This window comes from Panthera tigris, chromosome A3, assembly GCF_018350195.1.
Source record: "Panthera tigris isolate Pti1 chromosome A3, P.tigris_Pti1_mat1.1, whole genome shotgun sequence".
NCBI lineage: Eukaryota > Metazoa > Chordata > Mammalia > Carnivora > Felidae > Panthera > Panthera tigris.
The window spans coordinates 55,011,201-55,031,241 of record NC_056662.1 but is presented as its reverse complement, the minus strand read 5'-3'; the positions used below and the strand labels follow the sequence as shown (position 1 = coordinate 55,031,241).

The window sequence follows — 20,041 nt, the reverse complement described above, 5'->3', positions numbered from 1 at the left end:
GATAGATTTAGTGTGTTCCTCATTACTCCATTATGAAAAATATTGACATTAAAAGTAAAATATTGACATTAAAAGTAGCATTTTCCTCATGTAGTAGTTTCTTACTTAAAGAGAGGCTGATAATAGATGCTACCATCATTCCCACCTATTTTGTCCTTATAAAGCAAATAAGTAAGTTTCCTTGTACTGTGCTTCATTGTTGTAATTAGGATGATGCACCCATTATTTATTGCCGTGGAACAAGTTACCCCCAAACTTAGCAGCTTAAAACAACAGACATTTGTTACGTCGTCGTTTCTGGGGGTCAGGATTCCACACACAGCTTAACTGGGTTTTGTGCTCACAGTCTCCCATAAAGCAGCAGTCCAGGTGTTGGCTGTGGCTTTAGTCCTCTCCAGGCTGGAGGGTGGAAATCTACCTTCCAGCTCACTCTTTGTAGGTGTTAGCAGGATTTATATCTTGGCAGGCTGTTGGGCCGGCTGTTGGTTGGAGGCCACCCTCAGTTCTTGCCACGTGGGCCTCTGTAGGGCAGCTCACCACATCTGGCTTCCATCAGTTGATCAACAGAGTGGGGGGAAAGAGGGAAGACCATCTTTTTGTAACCTAATCTTAGAGGCGACGTTCTATTACTTTAGTAGTGTTCTATCCGTCAGAAGCAAGTTACTCAAGTGCGCATTCGAGGGGATTGAACAGGATGAATATCAATCAGTAGACTCGCTGGAAGCCATCTTGGAAGCTGCCTACAACTGTGAAAGACCCACATTTACTTCTTTTTTATTATCTCAATATCTCGTGTGTTTAGGTCTTTCCCTTACAGTTGGTTTTTTAAACCTCTTGAGAAAAATAGCATAACCTTTGTATTCCTACTCTGATGCTTCCTGCAGTGGCCACAGACACCTCCTAGATGCTCATGGATCATTTCTTGAATTAAATGTGAGGAGTTCTAGGGGCACCTGGGTGGCTCAGTTGGTTAAGCATCTGACTTCAGCTCAGGTCATGATCTCACAGTTTGTGGGTTCGAGCCCAGCGTGGGGCTCTGTGCTGACAGCTCGGAGCCTGGAGCCTGCTTCGGATTCTGTGTCTCCCTCACTCTCTGCCCCTCCCCCACTCATGTTCTCTCTCTCTCTCTCTCTCTCTCTCTCTCTCTCTCAAAAGTAAATAAACGTTTTTTAAAAATTTAAACATGTAAGGAGTTCTTACATGTAGGGATATGTGCATGTGTACATGTGTGTTTGCACATTTGTATATGTGTGAACACCTGCCACATTCTTTTTTGCCAGATAGATAGTAGCTTAAATAAGAAAACTGCATTTTTACCTTGTTTCATGTTTGCTTTTCTCAGTATGGCAACATTCTCATTTTAACACCACTCAATTCTGCTTGACAGTTATTTCTGTTAAAATTCAGTGTATAGCCTGGCCCATAGTAGTTCCTTAAATTTCTTCAGTGAACTTGTAAAATAGTTTACTTTTTAGAATTTTATTATAAAAATTAAAGCACATTCAAGCATTTGCAAAAATAAAATACTGTAAGGAACCCATGTATATGTCAATCAGCTTCAACAATTATTAATGTTTTACCAATCCTGTTTATCTTCCTACCTTTTTTTTTCTGTAGGTTTTTGTGTAAATCTCAGGCTTTTTGTTATATTACTTATATATATATACTTGATTTTTTTTTAACAGGTAGATTTTTTTTTTAAAGACCATAGCTTCCTTGGGGCACCTGGGTGGCTCAGTCGGTTAAGTGCCCGACGTCGATTCAGGTCATGATCTCGTGGTTCATGGGTTCGAGCCCTGCATCGGGCTCTGTGTTGACAGCTCAGAGCCTGGAGCCTGCTTTGGATTCTGTCTCCCTCTCTTTCTGCCCCTCCCCTGCTTGCGTTCTCTCTCTGTCTCTCTCAAAAATAAACATTAAAAAAGTTTCTTAAATAAATAAAAGAACATAGCTTCCATGCCACTATGCACATATCTAACAGAAAAAACAATAATTTTTTAATATCATCTATTACCTATTACGTGTTCAAATTTCCTTGGTTGTTCCAACAGTAATCTTTTATAGTTGGTTTGTTTAAATCATGATTCCAACAAATTCCATATATTTTATTTGGTAAATATGTTAAGGCTCTAAATCTATAAGTTTGTGGAGTGAATATAAATGGTGAATTTTGCTCGAGTAGTGTAGGACATTTCCTTGTTTGTCTAACCTGGTGTCCATTTCCCCTTCATCAGGGCACTCCTATTTTCTCAGGAGTAATGAGTTCTTCCCCACTAGATACAGCCTGGAAGAACCATCATCTGGGGCATCTGACCCAAGGTAGCCCCATTAGATAGTCCTTCCCTTGAGATCTTGAGCAGAGAGAGAAGGACCGTTGGAATAGCATTTTATCTTAGTGGCCAAGACTTCATTGAGCATGCTGTGGATCATTGGAGTTCCTGCTTTTTAGCTGCCTGCTTCAACTATAGTCCTGCTAGTCTATAGCAGGACTATATTTTCTTTTGCTTGCATCCAGAGACCTCTACTTGATGAAAATAAAAACTCATTCAGAAAGGTTACTATCATTTCTCTCTTGGTGTCCTTATATTGTTTCTTTCCACCTTTTCTCTAATCTGACTTCAGTCTTTATCTTTTATTCCTCGAAGTATTTCTTTTTTTGCCTTTTCTGTTCAGATTAGCGGTGCATTCTTCTTTGTTCCATTTTTATCCAATTGAACGAAAAGGAAACTCCTCAATACTCTTGTAGTATCATTAGAGTAGTGTGTGGCACTGGCATTTGGCCAAATTTGGAACATCACTGCTCTGTCAGGATGTGTCTGCTTCTTTGGCAAACTTGCTTGATTGAAATTATAGTTGTCTGACCCACTGATTATCTTAAAAAAGAAACAAATCTGTCAACTTGTATCTATACCATTCCGTAAAAACAGAGTGTGAGGAAAATTCTCTGCCACAGCTTTTCAGTCGGAAATAGAACCTATAGAATATTTAGTTGGGGATTTGTACTTACCAGTAGCAAAGCACATTCTCTCCCGGAATTCTGACTGCTCATAGCTAAAGATCTAGTTGATTCAGATTCAGCCTCATCTGACTTAGTGGATTGTACTAATGAATAATGGTCTCTTTTGAATGTAAATACTTTTGTGTGAGTCATTGCTAGAATAACTTAGAACATTTATAAATATATTCAGTACTCTGGTACTGATGCTGTAATGGCTTTGTAACTTTAATAAATATGAATTTCCAGAATGCCATATTCTTAGGCAGTACACTTGTCTTTGAAAAGATCCTAAAGAGATTTTTATGAAAAATAACAAAGTAGGGACTTTTTTAAAAAGTTCTTTCTAAATGAACAACAATAAAATTTTTTTGACAGTCTTTTAAGACTCATGTTAAAACTAAGAAAGCTGCCAGCTGTCACAAACTCGAAGAATATAGACAGACACAAGATCAAGTGAAGATCAAGTGAAAAAATGAGTCTTCCAGCCAATAATCAACTCTTTTGCTTGAGGTGATACTAAAATGTTGTCAGAACAAAATAAGAAAAGGAACCGAATAGGAGAGAGAGATGAAGAAAACAAAGAATATTTACTCAGCAACATGGAAGAATTTTTTTGCTATAACTCCTTCACACTGTCAAGGACACTTTAACGTTTATTTATTTTTGAGACAGAGAGAGACAGAGCATGAACGGGGGAGGGGCAGAGAGAGGGAGGCACAGAATCGGAAACAGGCTCCAGGCTCTGAGCCGTCAGCCCAGAGCCCGACGCGGGGCTCGAACTCACGGACCGCGAGATCGTGACCTGAGCTGAAGTCGGACGCTTAACCAACTGAGCCACCCAGGCGCCCCATGTCAAGGACACTTTAAAAATGTTGGGTGAGAGAGAGCTGTATGAAACAGGGGATAAGACAAGAATATACAGTTAAATAGTTAAGGAAAGATTTTTGAAGATAGATCAGTGATTTAAGAAGCTAAAAATTCAGAGTGGCTGCACAGTTGACACTGTAACACACACACACACACACACACGTCTCCAAGGAATAAAGGTTTAAAAATCATACAGAATGCGGAGCAAAAAGTAAGAAAGAAGTGAAGCTGATACGGTTGGAGGACAGAAAAACATAATTCTTATGGTCGAAAAAGAAAAGATAAATAGGTGAGAATTGAATGAGTATTACTTTCTGAAGTTGATAGAAGAAATACATTTAAACATTTTATTCAGAGACATAGGTAATCACTACTGAAATAAAGGCAGGCTCTATAATATCCAAATTGCCATATCAAAAAACAGATATAAAAATCTACAGACCATCTAGTAAAAGAAAGAAAACAGGAATGAAAGCATAACAAACAATAAAGATAAAATCAGATGAAAAATGAGACAGAATATCTATGAAATCCATTTAAATGTATTAAAAACTCAGATTGGGTCAAAAAAAACTAAAATTATTCAAAATTTAAATGAAAAGTACTGGCAGTGACATTCCAGGGAAATACAAATTGAACTTTGAAAGGGTTGCAATATTATGATCCAGTAGAATTAAGTTAAAAATAAAAGTATTGCCTGGGAATGGAACACTTTATAATGCTGAAGGGTACAGTCTGCCCTAAGATGGAACTCTCCTGAGCCAAGTAGTGCATTGAATATTCCACTGAAACATACAAAGGAAATCTATAGGAAACAAAAAGGTAATTGACAAAATATTGTAGCTGTTGTATAGATGTAGATTCATAACTGTTTCTTTGGTATTATATTCCTGGCACACATCCAGTATAAAGGGGTACTTAAATTTCTTTTTCTAATTTTCTTCCTTTAATTGTCCTTCCTCCTTTATAACTGCTGTATTGTTGCTCTTTGAATATGAGGTATTCAGTCCGTCAAACCTGTCACTCCTTACTCTGCAGACCCATCTCGCGTCCCGTTTTATAAAAATAATGGCCGTAAGGCATAAGTAATCTTACCTTTCTGCCTGCCTTCTCTCACATACTGTGTTGTTTCTTTGCATAGTAGAATAGATGTTTCTTATTCTAACACTAATGCCTGCATTTCCCCTCCATTGATGGTGTCACATCATGTCCCATGCTGATTATTAACAGACGGCATCTCTAGCTCAGATCTTTCCTGTGCACACACCCACAGAGCCATCTGCCTCGCGGACACCTATCTCTTTGGAGATGCCCATCAAGCATCTCAAACCTGTCATGCCCCAAATTGAACTCATCACTTTCTTCCCTAATCTTACTCTTCCTGTAGAACTCATTACTTCAGTGAATGAGTCTCCTAGTGAATCCGGGAGACTTCCATTTCTCATACGGGCTGTGGTTGGTGATTGGTGGGAAGTGTAGTGGGTTCACCTGTATTACACATGGGTTGTTTTAGCTATGGACAGAAACATTTTGTCATATGACTTCCAAAACCCGCATGTGGAACCAAATTAATGATAAATCTTGGTGTTTAGTGAAGCAGTCTCTTCACTGTATCAGCCTAAAATAAGGACCGCAGAAGAGTCTCCAGCTAAGCTAAACTGTTTTAAGGCATTGAAAGATGGGCTGTATTTGTACCCTTGAACCAGGTGACTGGTCTAAGTATGCTATTCCCAAGTGCATGTCCCTTCCCTCCCATGTCTTCTGCTTGCTAGTTTCTGCCTGCATGTGCATTTGCCTTTTTTTTTTTTTTTTTTTTTTAAGTAGGCTTCACACCCAGCACAGAGCCCAATGCAGGGATTGCACTCAGGACCCTGAGATCGTGACCTGAGCTGAGGTCAGGAGTCGGACACTTAACTGACTGAGCCACTCAGGTGCCTCTACATTTGCTTCTTTTTAAGGGAGTGGCATTTTACTCTTTATTCCCTGTGTGTCAGATACCACAACTAGTTGTCTTTGACCAATCAGTATCAAATGTGGATGTTTGTCATAGATAAGGAGGTGGCATATCACTTATAGGTATTTTGGGTTTTAATGTGTTGAAATGCTAGTAGTTTAAACTGCTATGTAAGCAGAAGCTTTTAAAAAGCAAGCTTTTGAGTGGGGAACAATTTCTAGTAGCTTTCTTAACAGGCCTTTTACCTGTTTCCAGACTCTTGCCAACTGAGTACTGTAATAAAGACAACTGTTTGAACATCCTGTTTTATCTAGAGACAGTGGCCTACAAGATCATTATTTGTTTTAAAACCTTTTTTCTTTTTGTTTATATTTTCTGCTAGATATTAAGGCTAAGACACACCACAGGTGTAACAGCAAAGAAAAATGTTGCAGCCTTAAGACGTGAAACTTACACAGTGGATTTTATTAAAAAGCAGATTGAAGAGTTCAACATAGGAAAGAGACATTTAGCCAACATGATGGGAGAAGATCCAGAAACTTTTACGCAAGAGGATATTGATGTAAGTACAGTTACTCTGTTGGGAAACTAATTACTGTAGTTTTAACTGTTGAAATTACTTTTCTCCAGCTTGAATTCTTTAGCTCTGTGTAAATTTTAATCAAACTGTCAGAATAAGGACAAATACCACTATGCGTTGCATGTTGGAACCAGGCTTTCGAAGAGAGAGATGCTACTGTGTATTTCAAGCATTATAAAGCCGAGTGAGTTTTAGATTTTAACGAGAAATGGATAACTTTATTGTTTCAAGGTCCTAGGAGTCACTATGAATGCTTATACACAATTTGGAAACATTTATCCAGTTGTGTAGTCTTAAACTCCACTTTCTTGCAAAATGATGATGGAAATATAGTCAAGTATACAGGAAATTCCATAAGTAAACCTGAGTCAAGTGTTTTTTATTATCTTAACTATACATAAATTTTCAAAGTCAGGGCATGTTCTAAATGATTTGAGAGTTGAGAGTTAGAACTCTATTATTGTTCCACTCTTGAGTTGTTCTAACTCTCATAAAAGTAGTAATGATACATTTTTGCTAGACATGTCCCAACATAGTTAACAAAGATACTTAAAATTTAACAACTTTGTAACTTGTTCTAAGTTTTTTTTATTCTATTTTGCATTCCATTATAGTTAACATAGTGTTATATTAGTTTCAGGTGTACAATATAGTGATTCAACACCATACAACACCCGGTGCTCATCACAAGTGCACTCCTTCATCACTTATTTAACTCCATCCTCCTACCAACCTCCCGTCTGGTAACCATCAGTTTGTTCCTTATAGTTAAGAGTTTGGTTTTTGGTTTGCCTTTCTCTTTGTTTCCTTTGCTCATTTTGTTTTGTTTCTTAAATTCCATATAGATGAAATCATATAGTATTTGTCTTTCTCTGACTTATTTCACGTAGCATTATACTCTCTAGCTCCATCCATGCCATTGCAAATGGCAAGATTTCATACTTTTTAATGGCTGAATAATATTCTTCTGTGTGTATGTGTGTATCATATCTTCTTTATCCATTCATCTATCCATGGACACTTGCTCTGCTTCCATGATTTGGCTGTTATAGATAATGCTGCTATAAACATAGGGATGTGTGTATCCCTTTGAATTAGCGTTTTAGTATTTTCTGGGTAAATACTCAGTTGTGTCATTGCTGGATCATAGGGTAGTTCTATTATAGATAGATAGATAGATACATAGATAGATATAGATATATAGATATAAATAATTTATCGTGAAGTTAGCTAACATACAGTGTATACAGTATGCTCTTGGTTTCAGGGGCAGATTCCCTTGATTCATCACTTACATATGACACCCAGCGCTCATCCCAACAAGTGCCCTCCTCAGTGACCATCACCCATTTCCCCCTACCCCGCCATTAACCCTCAGTTTGTTCACTGTATTTAAGAGTCTCCTATGGTTTGCCTCCCTCTCTGTTTGAAACTATTTTTCCCCTTCCCTTCCCCCATGGTCTTTTGTTAAGTTTCTCAAGTTCCACATATGAGTAAAAGCATTTATCTCCCTTTCTCTGACTGACTTCTTTCACACAGCGTAATACCCTCCAGTTCCATCCACATTGTTGCAAATGGCAGGATTTCATTCCTTCTCATTGCCAAGTAATATTCCATTGTATATGTAAACCACATCTTCTTTATCCATTCATCGGTTGATGGACATTTGGGCTCTTTCCATAATTTGGCTGTTGTTGAAAGCACTGCTATAAACATTGTGGTACATGTGCCCCTATGAATCAGCACTCCTGTATCCTTTGGATAAATTCCTAGTAGTGCTATTGCTGGGTCGTAGGGTGGTTCTATTTTTAACTTTTTGAGAAACCTCCATACTGTTTTCCAGAGTGGCTGCACCAGTTTGCATTCCCACCAACAGTACAAGTAGGCTTCTTTTTCTCCACATCCTCTCCCAACACCTGCTGTTTCTTGTGTTGTTGGTGTTAGCAATTCTGACAGGCACGAGGTGATAGATATCTCATTATAGTTTTGATTTGCATTTCCCTGTTTTCATGTCTGTTGGCCGTCTGGAGGTCTTCTTTGGAGGAATGTCTGTTCATGTCTTCTGCCCATTTTTAATCGTATTATTTGCTTTTTGAATGTTGAGTTATAGAAGTTCTTTATTATTTTGGATACTAATGAATTGCAAATATCTCCTCCCATTCCATAGGTTGCCTTTCAGCTTTGTTATTTCCTTCACTGTGCAGAAGCTTTTATTTTGATATAGCCCCAGTGGTTTATTTTTGCTTTCCTTTCCCTTGCCCCAGGAGACATATCTAGAAAAATGTTTCTGTGGCCAATGTCTGAGAAATTACTGCCTGTGCTTGGTTCTCTTCTTGGATTTTTATGGTTTCAATTCTCACATTCAGGTCTTTAGTCCATTTTGGGTGTTTTGTTTTATTTGTTTTGTTATTGTTTTATTTTAAGAGAGAGGGGGCCCAAGTGAGCGAGGGGCAGAAAGTGGGAGAGACAGAGAGGAAGAGAGAATCTCATGAGGGAGAGACAGAGAGAGATTAGGAGAGAGGGAGAAGGGCTCACCCAAAGCAGGCTTGTGTTCACCAGAGCAGGGCTCATGCTCACCCAAAGTGGGGCTCGAACTCACAAATCGTGAGATCATGACCTGAGCCAAAGTCAGATGCTTAACCGACTGAGCCACCCAGGCACCCTTTTAATGCATTTGAATTTATTTTTGTATATGGTGAAAGAAAGTGATCCTTTTGTATGTAGCTGTCCAGTTTTCCCAACGCCATTTGTTGAAGGGACTTTTTCCTATTGGATATTCTTTCCTGCTTTGTTGAAGATTAATTGACCATATAATTGTGAGTTTGTTTCTGGGTTTTCTATTCCATTGATCTGTGTGTCTGTTTTTGTGGCAGTACCATATGATCTTGATCACTACCACTTTGTAATATAATCTGAAGTCTGGAATTGTGAAACCTCCAACTTTGCTTTGCTTTTTTAAACTTGGCTTTGACTATTCAGGGTCTTTTGTGGTTCCTTATACATTTTAGGACTTTTTTGTTCTGTGAAAAATTCTGTTGGTATTTTGATAGGGATTGCATTAAATGTGTAGGTTGCTTTGGGTAGTATAGTTAACAATACTCGTTCTCCCAATCCATGAGCATGGAATGTCTTTCCATTTCTTTGTGTCTTCTTCAATTTCTTTCATCAATGTTTTATAATTTTCAGAATATAAGTCTTTTACCTCTTTGGTTAGGTTTATTCCTAGATATCTTATTGTTTTTGGTGCAATTGTAAATGGGACTGTATTAATTTCTCTTTCTGCTGCTTCATTATTAGTGTGTAGAAATGCAGCAGATTCCTGCACATTGATTTTGTATCCTGTGACCTTACTGAATTCATTTATTCTAGTTTTTTGGTGGAGTCTTTAGGGTTTTTTATATGTAGTATCATGTCATCTACAAATAGTGAAAGTTTTACTTTGGATGCCTTTTTTTTTTTTTCCTTCCTGTTGTCTAATTGCCGTGGCAACGACTTCTGGTACTACGTTGAATAAAAGTGGTGAGAGTGGACATCCTTGTCTTGTTCCTAACCTTAGGGGGAAAGCTCTCAGTTTTTCCCCATTGAGTATGATGTTAGCTGTGGGTTTTTCTTTTATGGCCTTTATTATATTGAGGTATATTTCATTTAAATCTACTTTGTTAAGGGCTTTTATCTTGAATGGATGTTATAATTTGTCAAATACTTCTTATGCATCTGCTGAGATGATCCTTTCTGTTATTGATGTGATGTATCACATTGATTGATTTGCAAATATTGAACCACCTTTGCATCCTGGGAATAAATCCCACTTGATTGTGGTAAATGATTTTTTTTTTTAAGGTATTGTTGGATTCTGTTTGCCAGTATTTTGTTGAGGATTTTTGCAAGGATGTTTATCAGAGATATTTGCATCGATGTTTATCAGAGATATTTGCCTATAGTTCTCCTTTTTTGTGGTGTCTTTATCTGGTTTTGGTATCAGAGTGATACTCTCTTTATAAAATGAATTTGGAAATTTTCCCTCTGTTTTTTGGAATAGTTTGAGTAGAACAGGTCTTAACTCTTCTTTAAATATTTAGTAGAATTTGTCTCTGGAGCCCTCTGGCCCTGGACTTTTTGTTTGTTAGGAGTTTTTTGATTACAGATTCAGTCTTCTTGCTGGTAATCAGTCTGCTCAGATTTTCTATTTCCTGTTTCTTCAGTTTTGGTAAGTTATATGTTTCTAGGAATTTTTCCATTTCTTCTAGATTGTCCAATTTGTTGGCATATAGTTTTTCATAATACTCTCTTACAATTGTTTGTATTTCTGTGGTGTTGGTTGTTATTTCTCCTCTTTCATGGGTAATTTTGTTTATCTGAATTTTTTGGGTTTTGTTTGTATGTTTGTTTTTGATGAGTCTGGGTAGAGTTTAATCAATTTTGTTGATTTTTTTCAACAAATCAACTCCTGGTTTCATTGATCTATTGTTTTTTAGTTTGTATATCATTTATTTCTGCTCTGATCTTTGTCATTTCCTTACTTCTGCTCGTTTGAGGTTGTATTTGTTCTTCATTTTCTAGTTCCTTTAGGTGTAAGAGTAGATTGTTTATTTGTGATTTTTCTTGCTTTTGAAGTAGGCCTGTGTTGCTATAAACTTTCCTCTCAGAACAGCTTTTGCTGCATGCCAAAGGTTTCAGGCTGTTGTGTTTCATTTTCATTTATTTCCATGTACTGTTTGATTTCTTCTTTGATTTCTTGGTTGACCCATTCAGTGTTTAGTAGCGTGTTATTTAACCTCCATTTATTTGTGCTCTTACCAGTTTTTTCTTGTGGTTGGTTTCTAAATTTATAGTATTTTGGTCAGAAAAGATGTATGGTATGACTTTGATCCTTTTGAATTTGCTGAAGCTTGTTATGTGGCCTAATATGTGATCTGTTCTGGAGAATGTTCCACATTCACTTGAAAAGAATGTTTATTCTGTTTGAGGATGGAATGTTCTGAATACATCTGTTAAATCCATCCGTTCCAGTGTATCATTCAAAGCTGCTGTTTTCCTTGTTGATTTTCTGTTTGGATGATCTATCCATCGCTATGAGTGGGGGTGTTAAAATCTGCTACTATTACTGTGTTATTATCAATTAGCTCTTTTATGTTTGTTATTAAGCATTTTGTGTATTTGGATGCTCTCATGTTGGGTACATATATATATTTACAGTTGTTATATTGTCTTGTTGGATTGTCCCCTTCATTATTATATGATGTCTTTCTTTGTCTCTCTTCATAGACTTTGTTTTAAAGTCTGTTTTTGTGGAGTGCCTGGGTGGCTCAGTCAGTTAAGTGTCTGATTCTTGATTTTGGCTCAGGTCATGATCTCACGGTTCATGAGTTCAACCTCTGCCATTAGGCTCTGTCCTGACTGTGCAGACAGAGCCTGCTTTGGATTCTCTCTCTCTCTCTCTCTGTCTCTCTCCCCACCCCACCCTCCCCCCCGCCCCTCTCCCGCTTGCTTACACTCTCTCATAAATAAGTAAATAACCTTAAAAAAATGGTCTGTTTTTGTCCAATGTAAGTATTGCTAATCCAGCTCTTTTTTTTTTGACATCCATTTACATGAAGTTTCTTCCCCCTCACTTTCAGTCTGCAGGTGTCCTTAGGTCTGAAATGAGTGTCTTATAGGCATCATATAGATGGGTCTTGTTTTATCCACTCTGTCACTGTATGTCTTTTGATTGGAGCACTTAGTCCATTTACATTCAAAGTAATTATTGATAGATATGTATTTATTGCCATTTTGTTACTTGTTTTGTGGTGGTTCATGTAGTTTTCTGCACGCAGTATGCTCTCACTTGCAAATAGAAACAGCTTAACTTCTTTCCTTCTAGTCTGGATCCATTTTATTTCTTTTTCTTCTCTAATTGCCACGTCTAGACATTCCAGTAATGTTGAACAGAAATGGCAAGGGTAGACATCCTCATCTTGTTTCTGATCTTAGGGGAAAAGCATTCGGTCTTTCACCAATAAATACATTAGCAATGGGCTTTTTGCAGATACTCTTATCAGGCATAGGAAATTCCATACCCAATTTATTAAATATTTTTATTGTAAAGAGGTACTGGATATTGTCAAATGGTTTTTATTTTTATTTTTTGCTTTTATTGAGACGATCATGCCTTTTATTGGTGTGGTATGTCACTGTAGTTGACTTTTTTATGTTTTTATCATTATTAAGTTAGAGTAGTAACAGCTACTTTCATGTTGTAAAACTGAAGAGATAAGCATAAGCAAAAAAAAATATTATGACATAGCAAATCGCAAAGTCAGTCATAAAGGAGGGTCTCATTTTACCGACAGATTTGTTCTGGACTTGATGGAAACAAATGCTGATTTTCTAATTATTATTATTATTATTTTATTTACATAAATTGATGTGGATGTTAAACTAACCTTGTGTTCCTGGAATAAATCTCACTTTGTGTGGGTCATCTTTTTTATGTGTTTCTGGAGTTAGTTTGCTAGCATTTTGTGGAGGATTTTTGTATCTGATTGATACTGATCTGTGGTTTTCTTGTAATGTCTTCGTCTCATTTTGAATTCAGGGTAATATTTGGCTTCATTGAAAGAGTTGGTGGGTGTTTTCTTCTGTTTTCACAAGAGTTTGTGAAGAGTTGGTATTTAAATGTTTGGTTGAATTCATTTGGGCCTGGGATTTCTTTGTGGTTGGTTTTCTTTTTACTGCTGTTTGCATTTAAAACTGGTTCTCCTCGGGGCACCTGGGTGGCTCAGTCGGTTAAGCTTCTGACTTCAGCTCAGGTCATGATCTCACCACTCATGAGTTCAAGCCCCGCATCGGGCTCTGTGCTGACAGCTCAGAGCCTGGAGCCTGCTTTTGACTCTGTGTGTGTGTCTCTCTCTCTCTCTGCCCCTCCTCCACTCATGTGCGCGCTCGCTCTCTCTCTCTCTCTCTCTCTCTCAAAAATAAAGATTCCAAAAAAAAATTAAGAAAAAAAAACAATAAAACTGGTTCTCCTCTCTCTTCTTGGGACCTGTGTGCCCCTGAGTAACTGTTGTCAGCAAGAGGATCCCACTACCCAACTGAGTTTACCACTATGGCATTTTTGAGGATCTTTACTACCTTTCTGGGCATATGGGGCATATTTAGCTTATTGAAAGAAATAAATTCCTTCAGTGGCTTTGTAATTCTGTCTGAGAAGATAACCATTTTCACACTGTTAGTATTAAAAATTAACTGTGTTGTTTGGAGTGGTTATTTCATTGCTTAGATACTTAATCAGAATATTAGTTTGGGATGTTAAAAATACTTTCAAGAGGATTTAACTTCTAGGTAGCAGACACAGTCTATAATTTAATTCATTTACCTGCTTGAAAGTCTAGACTCACTGTGTAATTTTCACATTGGTAAATTAGGTGCCATTATATTCAGATTAAACGATTTGTTATTTTATATATTTTAGAAATTGGTTTTTCCGTACTAGTCCAATTGCTAAAATAATGATAGCTGAAACTATCTGTAAAATGTACTTAAGCAAAAATACTTAAGATTGAAAACAACTTTCATATATGAAGATATCTTTAAAATTTGTTAAGGTGTTCGCCACAGACACACATGGGTGTCTCTATCTAGCGTATTCTTTTTGTATTATTAGAGGAATCTAAAAGGATCCTATCATTCAGTCAGGTTGAAACAATATGTTTTGTTCTGGTTCTTACAATATAGAATTGCTTTCCGGAGAAGAGGTATTTAAAATCAGTATGTGAATGTGAGAGGTGACAGCTTCTCTGTACTTTTAAAACTGCATGTGTGTATGCAGGTGGTGAAGGTAACTTGATGTTATTTTGTGTCCTTTTGCTAATAGAATATAGTAAAAATCTCCCTTAGATTTAGCCAATAGAGTGATAAAATCATGAATTAACATGAAAGCCATCCAATTCCTTCTTTAAAATTTTCTAAAATGAAGCGGAATTTCTTGTGTTGTAAGGAATACATATATCTACGGAATATATAGGACTTTGTTAAATTTAAGTTGATTTTTTTTTTTTTTTTAAAGAGATTCATTGTAGTTGAAGTGATGCTTTTGCAAGATGCAGAACCTGGAATCAGGAGATTCCTTGCAGTGTCACTAACCACTATAATGTTTGGCAAGTCACAGCACTCTGTCACTTGATTTTCTCATCTCTAAAATAATACCTGTTTGCCTACCTCAGAATATAAGTAGAGTATGAGATTAATGCAGCGTGTTATTGTTCTCATTACTGTTAAATGTCATAAGTAAAATCTACTATAATTTGAATCATTCACTAGTTCTCTAATTACCTTTGTCACACACATCTCCCATCCCACCTAAGACTGGATGTCGAGGAGAATAATAGGAAGTGCCGTTGAGTATATTGATTTATCACTGAGTGAATGGAACAAGAGATTACGTTGTAGCCACAGGTTGGGATTTGGTCTCACCTAGCACACTGCCTAAATGCCCGTGTGGAAGTGAATGGTGACCCCAGTGACATAATTCTGCCGTGTTGGACTTCCCTGCAAGTGATTGATCTGCCTCACTAAGTCTCACATTTAAATCAATTAGCTCTGGGCATTTTATTAAATTTAGTGGACTGTCTTTGGCATCTAAGTAGATGTAAAAGCAAAAAAGGACAGACAACCAGCTCAATTCTTTAACCAAAGAATTAAAAGTATATATACCTATTGCAGTTCCTGTTTGTGTGTGTGTTTTCAAACCTATTATTTGTGTTTGAGATTTGGCTGTATATATAACCTGAAAGAGTATATAGCTGATGAGTCTTATGTAGCGTTTCCATACTGACACAGTGCTTAATTATTTCTAAAGACAAAACCAAATAAATTTCAGATACCCAAAATCAGGAAAATGCTTTAAACTTCCAGATAATCTTTTGGAAGAAAACTGTGATTGCTTTTACATATTTAGAAGTTGTAATGCTTTTTTGTAATGTGTTTAAGAATTGAAAACCAGGTACAGTAATTTTTCTCTTATTTTATATGATGAGGAAATTAGATAATCTGCAAAAGTGAAGTTTCCAGATAAGGGAAACTATTTTTAATTATTATCTGTAATGAAAAATACCACCACTTATCAAAAACCTCCTATGTATGTGCAAGATGCTGTCTGGGAGCCTGGTATACATTACCACATTCAATCTTTATAAAAACCTTATGGGGTCAGTATTTACTGTTCAGGAATCCAGAGCTGGCCAGGTCTTTCTGTATGCAAAGCCGGTTTTTCCACACTTTCGAAGATTAATTTTTTGGGTAACATTTTCTAAAATAAATGATGGTCTCCCCAGCCTTATTTAGCAGAGTATAGGGAGTGTAATTTAACCTTACTATGCCTCAGGATTTTCCTTTTAGCATGGTTGTTGAGCTCTGATAACCCTGACTGTGGCTCGTCGTTCCTGTTTGTCCCTGTACTGAATGGCCTGGCTATGCTTTATTGCTGATCCCTGCCATCTCCTTTCCTGTCAAGATGTCTGTGAGTCTGCCTCTGGCTGCTCTCCCCTCCAGCCTTCTGGCATAACTAAACTTGTTAGGCCTGAGAATTAAAACTAACAGCCACTGAACTTGGCGTGAGGACCTGCGTGTCCTTCCTACGAAGTAAAATCGTGAATTTATGTAGGCTAATTCAGCTCTTTGTAGGCATTTTTCTGTGGATTTCTAGGTTTAGAACTTGATTGCAGAAGGCTGAACTTGAAGAGAAATCTGGCCCTACTGAGTGCAGCATATAGAATATGTGAAATTATACCTTGCTAATCTTACATGCTATGTATGTATAACGTGTATAAAGGCTTTTAAAAAGAGTACAGGGCTGGGGCGCCTGGGTGGCTCAGTCGGTTGGGCAGCCGACTTCGGCTCAGGTCATGATCTCGCTGTCCGTGAGTTCGAGCCCCGCGTCGGGCTCTGTGCTGACCACGCAGAGCCTGGAGCCTGTTTCGGATTCTGTGTCTCCCTCTCTCTCTGACCCTCCCCCGTTCATGCTCTGTCTCTCTCTGTCTCAAAAATAAATAAACGTTAAAAAAAAATTTTTTTTAAATAAAAAGAGTACAGGGGCCCCCGGGTGCCTCATTCGCTTGAGTGTCTACTCACTTGAGTGTCCACCTGATTTAGCTCAGGTCATGATCTCACGGTTTGTGAGTTCGAGCCCTACATTGGGCTCTGCACTGACAGTGCAGAGCCTGCTTGGAATTCTCTCTCTCTGCCCCTCCCCTACTTGCATGTTCTCTCTCTCTCTCTCAAATAAACTTAAAAAATATTTTAAAAAAAGATTACAGTTGTGGATTTGCAAAATAAAAAGAGGTATATATGTTATAAAATTTTCTGAATAAAAATAATTCTTGTCACTTTTAATATTTACTTAAAAGTTACATTATTTAGAAGTTTATTATTAAAGCTACAGCACTGTATATTGGCTAGCATTTTTTTGTGTGGGTGCAAAATTACTTTGCTGTATTTAATGCTCAATCTTGGTATTGTATTGATGTGACAAAAATTTTTAGTTTGTGAAATAACAAATTAACTAGAAAGAAATTAGTCATGGGCAAAGTAGATTTTCTGCATTTCGAGATAGTTTAATTTTTGCCTACTATTTTAAGTTCTTTTGAAAAGGAAGAAGCCACTCGTTGCACTTCCCCACTGAACCACTGTGATGCTGCTTTACCTCCAGCAGATCTGAGAGGGTCGGTCCCCTCTCACAGTCAGTAGTGTATATGGTCACTTGCTGGAAATACTTAAATGCTATGCTGAATGTTTTGAAAATCTGTCTTAATCCTGTGGTTCTCAACTCCTGTTCCTTAAACCTTTCACAGATTACTGCCAAATGTTGATCAACATGTAAAACATATTTTGGTCTATAACCGTACGGTTACCATGAGGAGGATTGAACTGTCAGATTGAATAGTGAACCGAGTGGGTTCTGTATTCAATGTGAAACGGTTCCAACTTGGCCAAGAGAAGACTATGTGTACGGAGACTGTAAAGAAATAAGCCCCCAGCGTGTAACGGAGGCAGGGCTGCATCCGTTTTCCTTAGTGACCCAAGGCAAAAGGCTCGTCCAGTGACATTGTAACACATTGTTATGCTAGAGTAGACAGTGAGTTACAGTTATTTCAAAATCATGCTATCAGCACCCAAAGAAGTTGAGGACCACTGCTATTTACATTTCCCGTTTTGAATTAAGTAGTATCACTTACCAGTTTTAAGTTGGAGACATTTCGGTTGTGTTAAACGTTATGGATACAGAATTGCACTTGCATTTACTAATGTCTTTATTTGGGAATTAAAAGTTAAGTTCTACATTACTATAGCATTTCAGGAAAAAAGCCAGCAAATTGATATATAACACTGCTGAAGTCTACCAATTACTTTTTAATTGGTATTATAGACCTCATTCTGAAACCAGAATGTTTTATTCTCCTAAGTGTGAATATGCTGTATGAAGTTTCTCTAATTGATTTGCTGTGCCCATTCCATTTGATGTATCATTTTTCACAATATTTCATAATTTGTGCTCACTTCTAATGAACAGAGTCGTTAGGACAGGCATGTCTAAGTACAACTGACAGCTAACATTAGGTGCCAGATGCAGTTTATAAAGCTATGTAGAACTGTAGAGAACAGTTTAAATAAATTAGCACCTGTACATTAGTCTCACTTGCTGGTAATTTATAAGCGAATCAGTAGAGATGACATTTAGGTAAGTCATTGATCAAGTTAACAGCTGCAAACCCACTGCCCAGCTGGGATACCTAATTAATAGAGATTGCATTGCTGACCCGGTGCTCCTCCTGGGTTGAGCCTGCAGTCCTTTTATACTTTGATTTAAGCCTAAGAATGTAGTTAAATACTTTGCCTTCGTTTTAGAGAACGCTTGAATTACCCAGTATTCTAGTTAGACACCTAGAAATGTAAGAAACATATTTACGAGATGAGAATTACCTTACCCCGTGACTTATGTGGATGAATTTTTTAAAAATTTACATTCTTTATTTTTGTCAGTATTTTTTTGTTTTAGATTCAGGTAAACCATGCTGTCGTCCAATAAATATTTTTAAATCTTTATTTTATTTCGAGGGGGAGGGCGGAAAGGCAGGGGGAGAGAGAGAGAGAGAGAGTGAGTGAGAGTGAGAGTGAGAGTGAGAGAGAATCCTAAGCAGGCTCTGCACTGTCAGCACAGAGCCCGATCTCACAAACCGTGAGGTCATGAGCTGAGCCGAAATCAAGAGTTGACTTAATCGATGGAGCCACTTAGGTGCCTCTAAACTTTTAAAGGTTTCTGTACTTATCATTAAATGTATGCTCCACTTTTTTTATCTCCAAAAGAAGCAGAATTTTTGTGGTTTGTTTTTTTGTTTTTGTGACAACCAGCTATTGAACCTGCATCACGTATATAACATTGTTTTCAAATTTGACGTAACACCTAAGATTTAAAATACCTAAGAACTTTGCCAAGTTGAATTCCAGAACTTAATATAGGAAATGTTAATCTAGAACTTATTATAAGAAAATACTTTTTTTTTCCCCTATCCCTATGGCTCAGAGTTTCTTCTGAGTGAACTTAAGTCTGAAAGATTAAGTCATCAGCAACCTTAAATCAGAGTAAGGCAGTGATTTGGCATCTACTTCAGGTATATAATCGTAGACATTGATGATGTTTGCACACGAGTGTTAACTACAAGCTACACCCAGAATCTGGTTCCTACTAAGAAAAGGTTCTCTTGAAACCCAAATGCTAACCTAAGACAAATACCGATACTGAGCTAGTAATATTGTTTTCAAGCTTCTTGAAGAAAATTGATCCCCTACTGATACACAGTTGGCCTTTCCACAACACAGGGTTCAGGAGTGCCAACCCCCTGTAGAGTCGAAAATCCTCAGAGAACTTCTGACTCCCCTAAATGTCACTTAGCTACTTATTAATGGCCTACTGTTGACCAGAAGCTTTATCAATACCTTGTATCGATACAGTTGATTAGCACATACCTTGTATGTTGTGCGTATTATACGCTATGCAGTTACAATAAAGCAAACTAGAAAAAAGAGAGTGTTAAGAAAATCACAAGGAAAATACATTTACAAGTACTGCACTGCGTTTATTAGAACACAACTCAGCGCGTACCAGGGACTCACAGGAATTGAAACCTGTGTCGTTCACTGGTCAAATGCATATATTTCTGTTTTTTGTTTCTATGGAAGAATTGGCTGTTTCTTAGTTTATGTAATAGTTTTTTATGTAGATTGCTTAGAAGTGAAACAATGCTTATTTCAGATGATTAGAAAACTTCTGTTAATTCTACTGTAGTTGATACATGTGGTTCAAGTGGGCTAAACCACAGTTCAGATGTGAACTGCCAGTTCTCCTCTAATTTTAAGATACTTGAGGTCCTAGGCCATGTCCTGCTGGTGCTTTTTCTCTAGTGCCCAGTAAGTGCCACACATGTGCCAGGAACCCTGGAACATTACAGGTGACGAGTTTACATTAGCAGAGAGTCAAATATTTCTCTCACTGCCTTCCTTCACTGATTTTCTGGTTGACTTAACCTCACCTATCTTAATATTTCAATTCTCCGTTTTTTATCATGCTAATATAGATATTTCTGAATAACATCAGGAAAACTTTTTTTAA

General features: G+C 37.3%; 1 protein-coding gene across 1 annotated transcript in view; it reads left to right on the top strand.

Moving 5' to 3' along the window:
* The window catches only part of MRPS9 (mitochondrial ribosomal protein S9), a 63,983-nt gene that overhangs the window by 4,186 nt on the left and 39,756 nt on the right, over positions 1–20,041 (top strand). Inside the window, exon 2 of the mRNA XM_007097771.3 lies at positions 6,199–6,378. Coding sequence (XP_007097833.2) covers positions 6,199–6,378 — 180 coding nt within the window. The remainder of the gene's footprint in view (positions 1–6,198; positions 6,379–20,041) is intronic.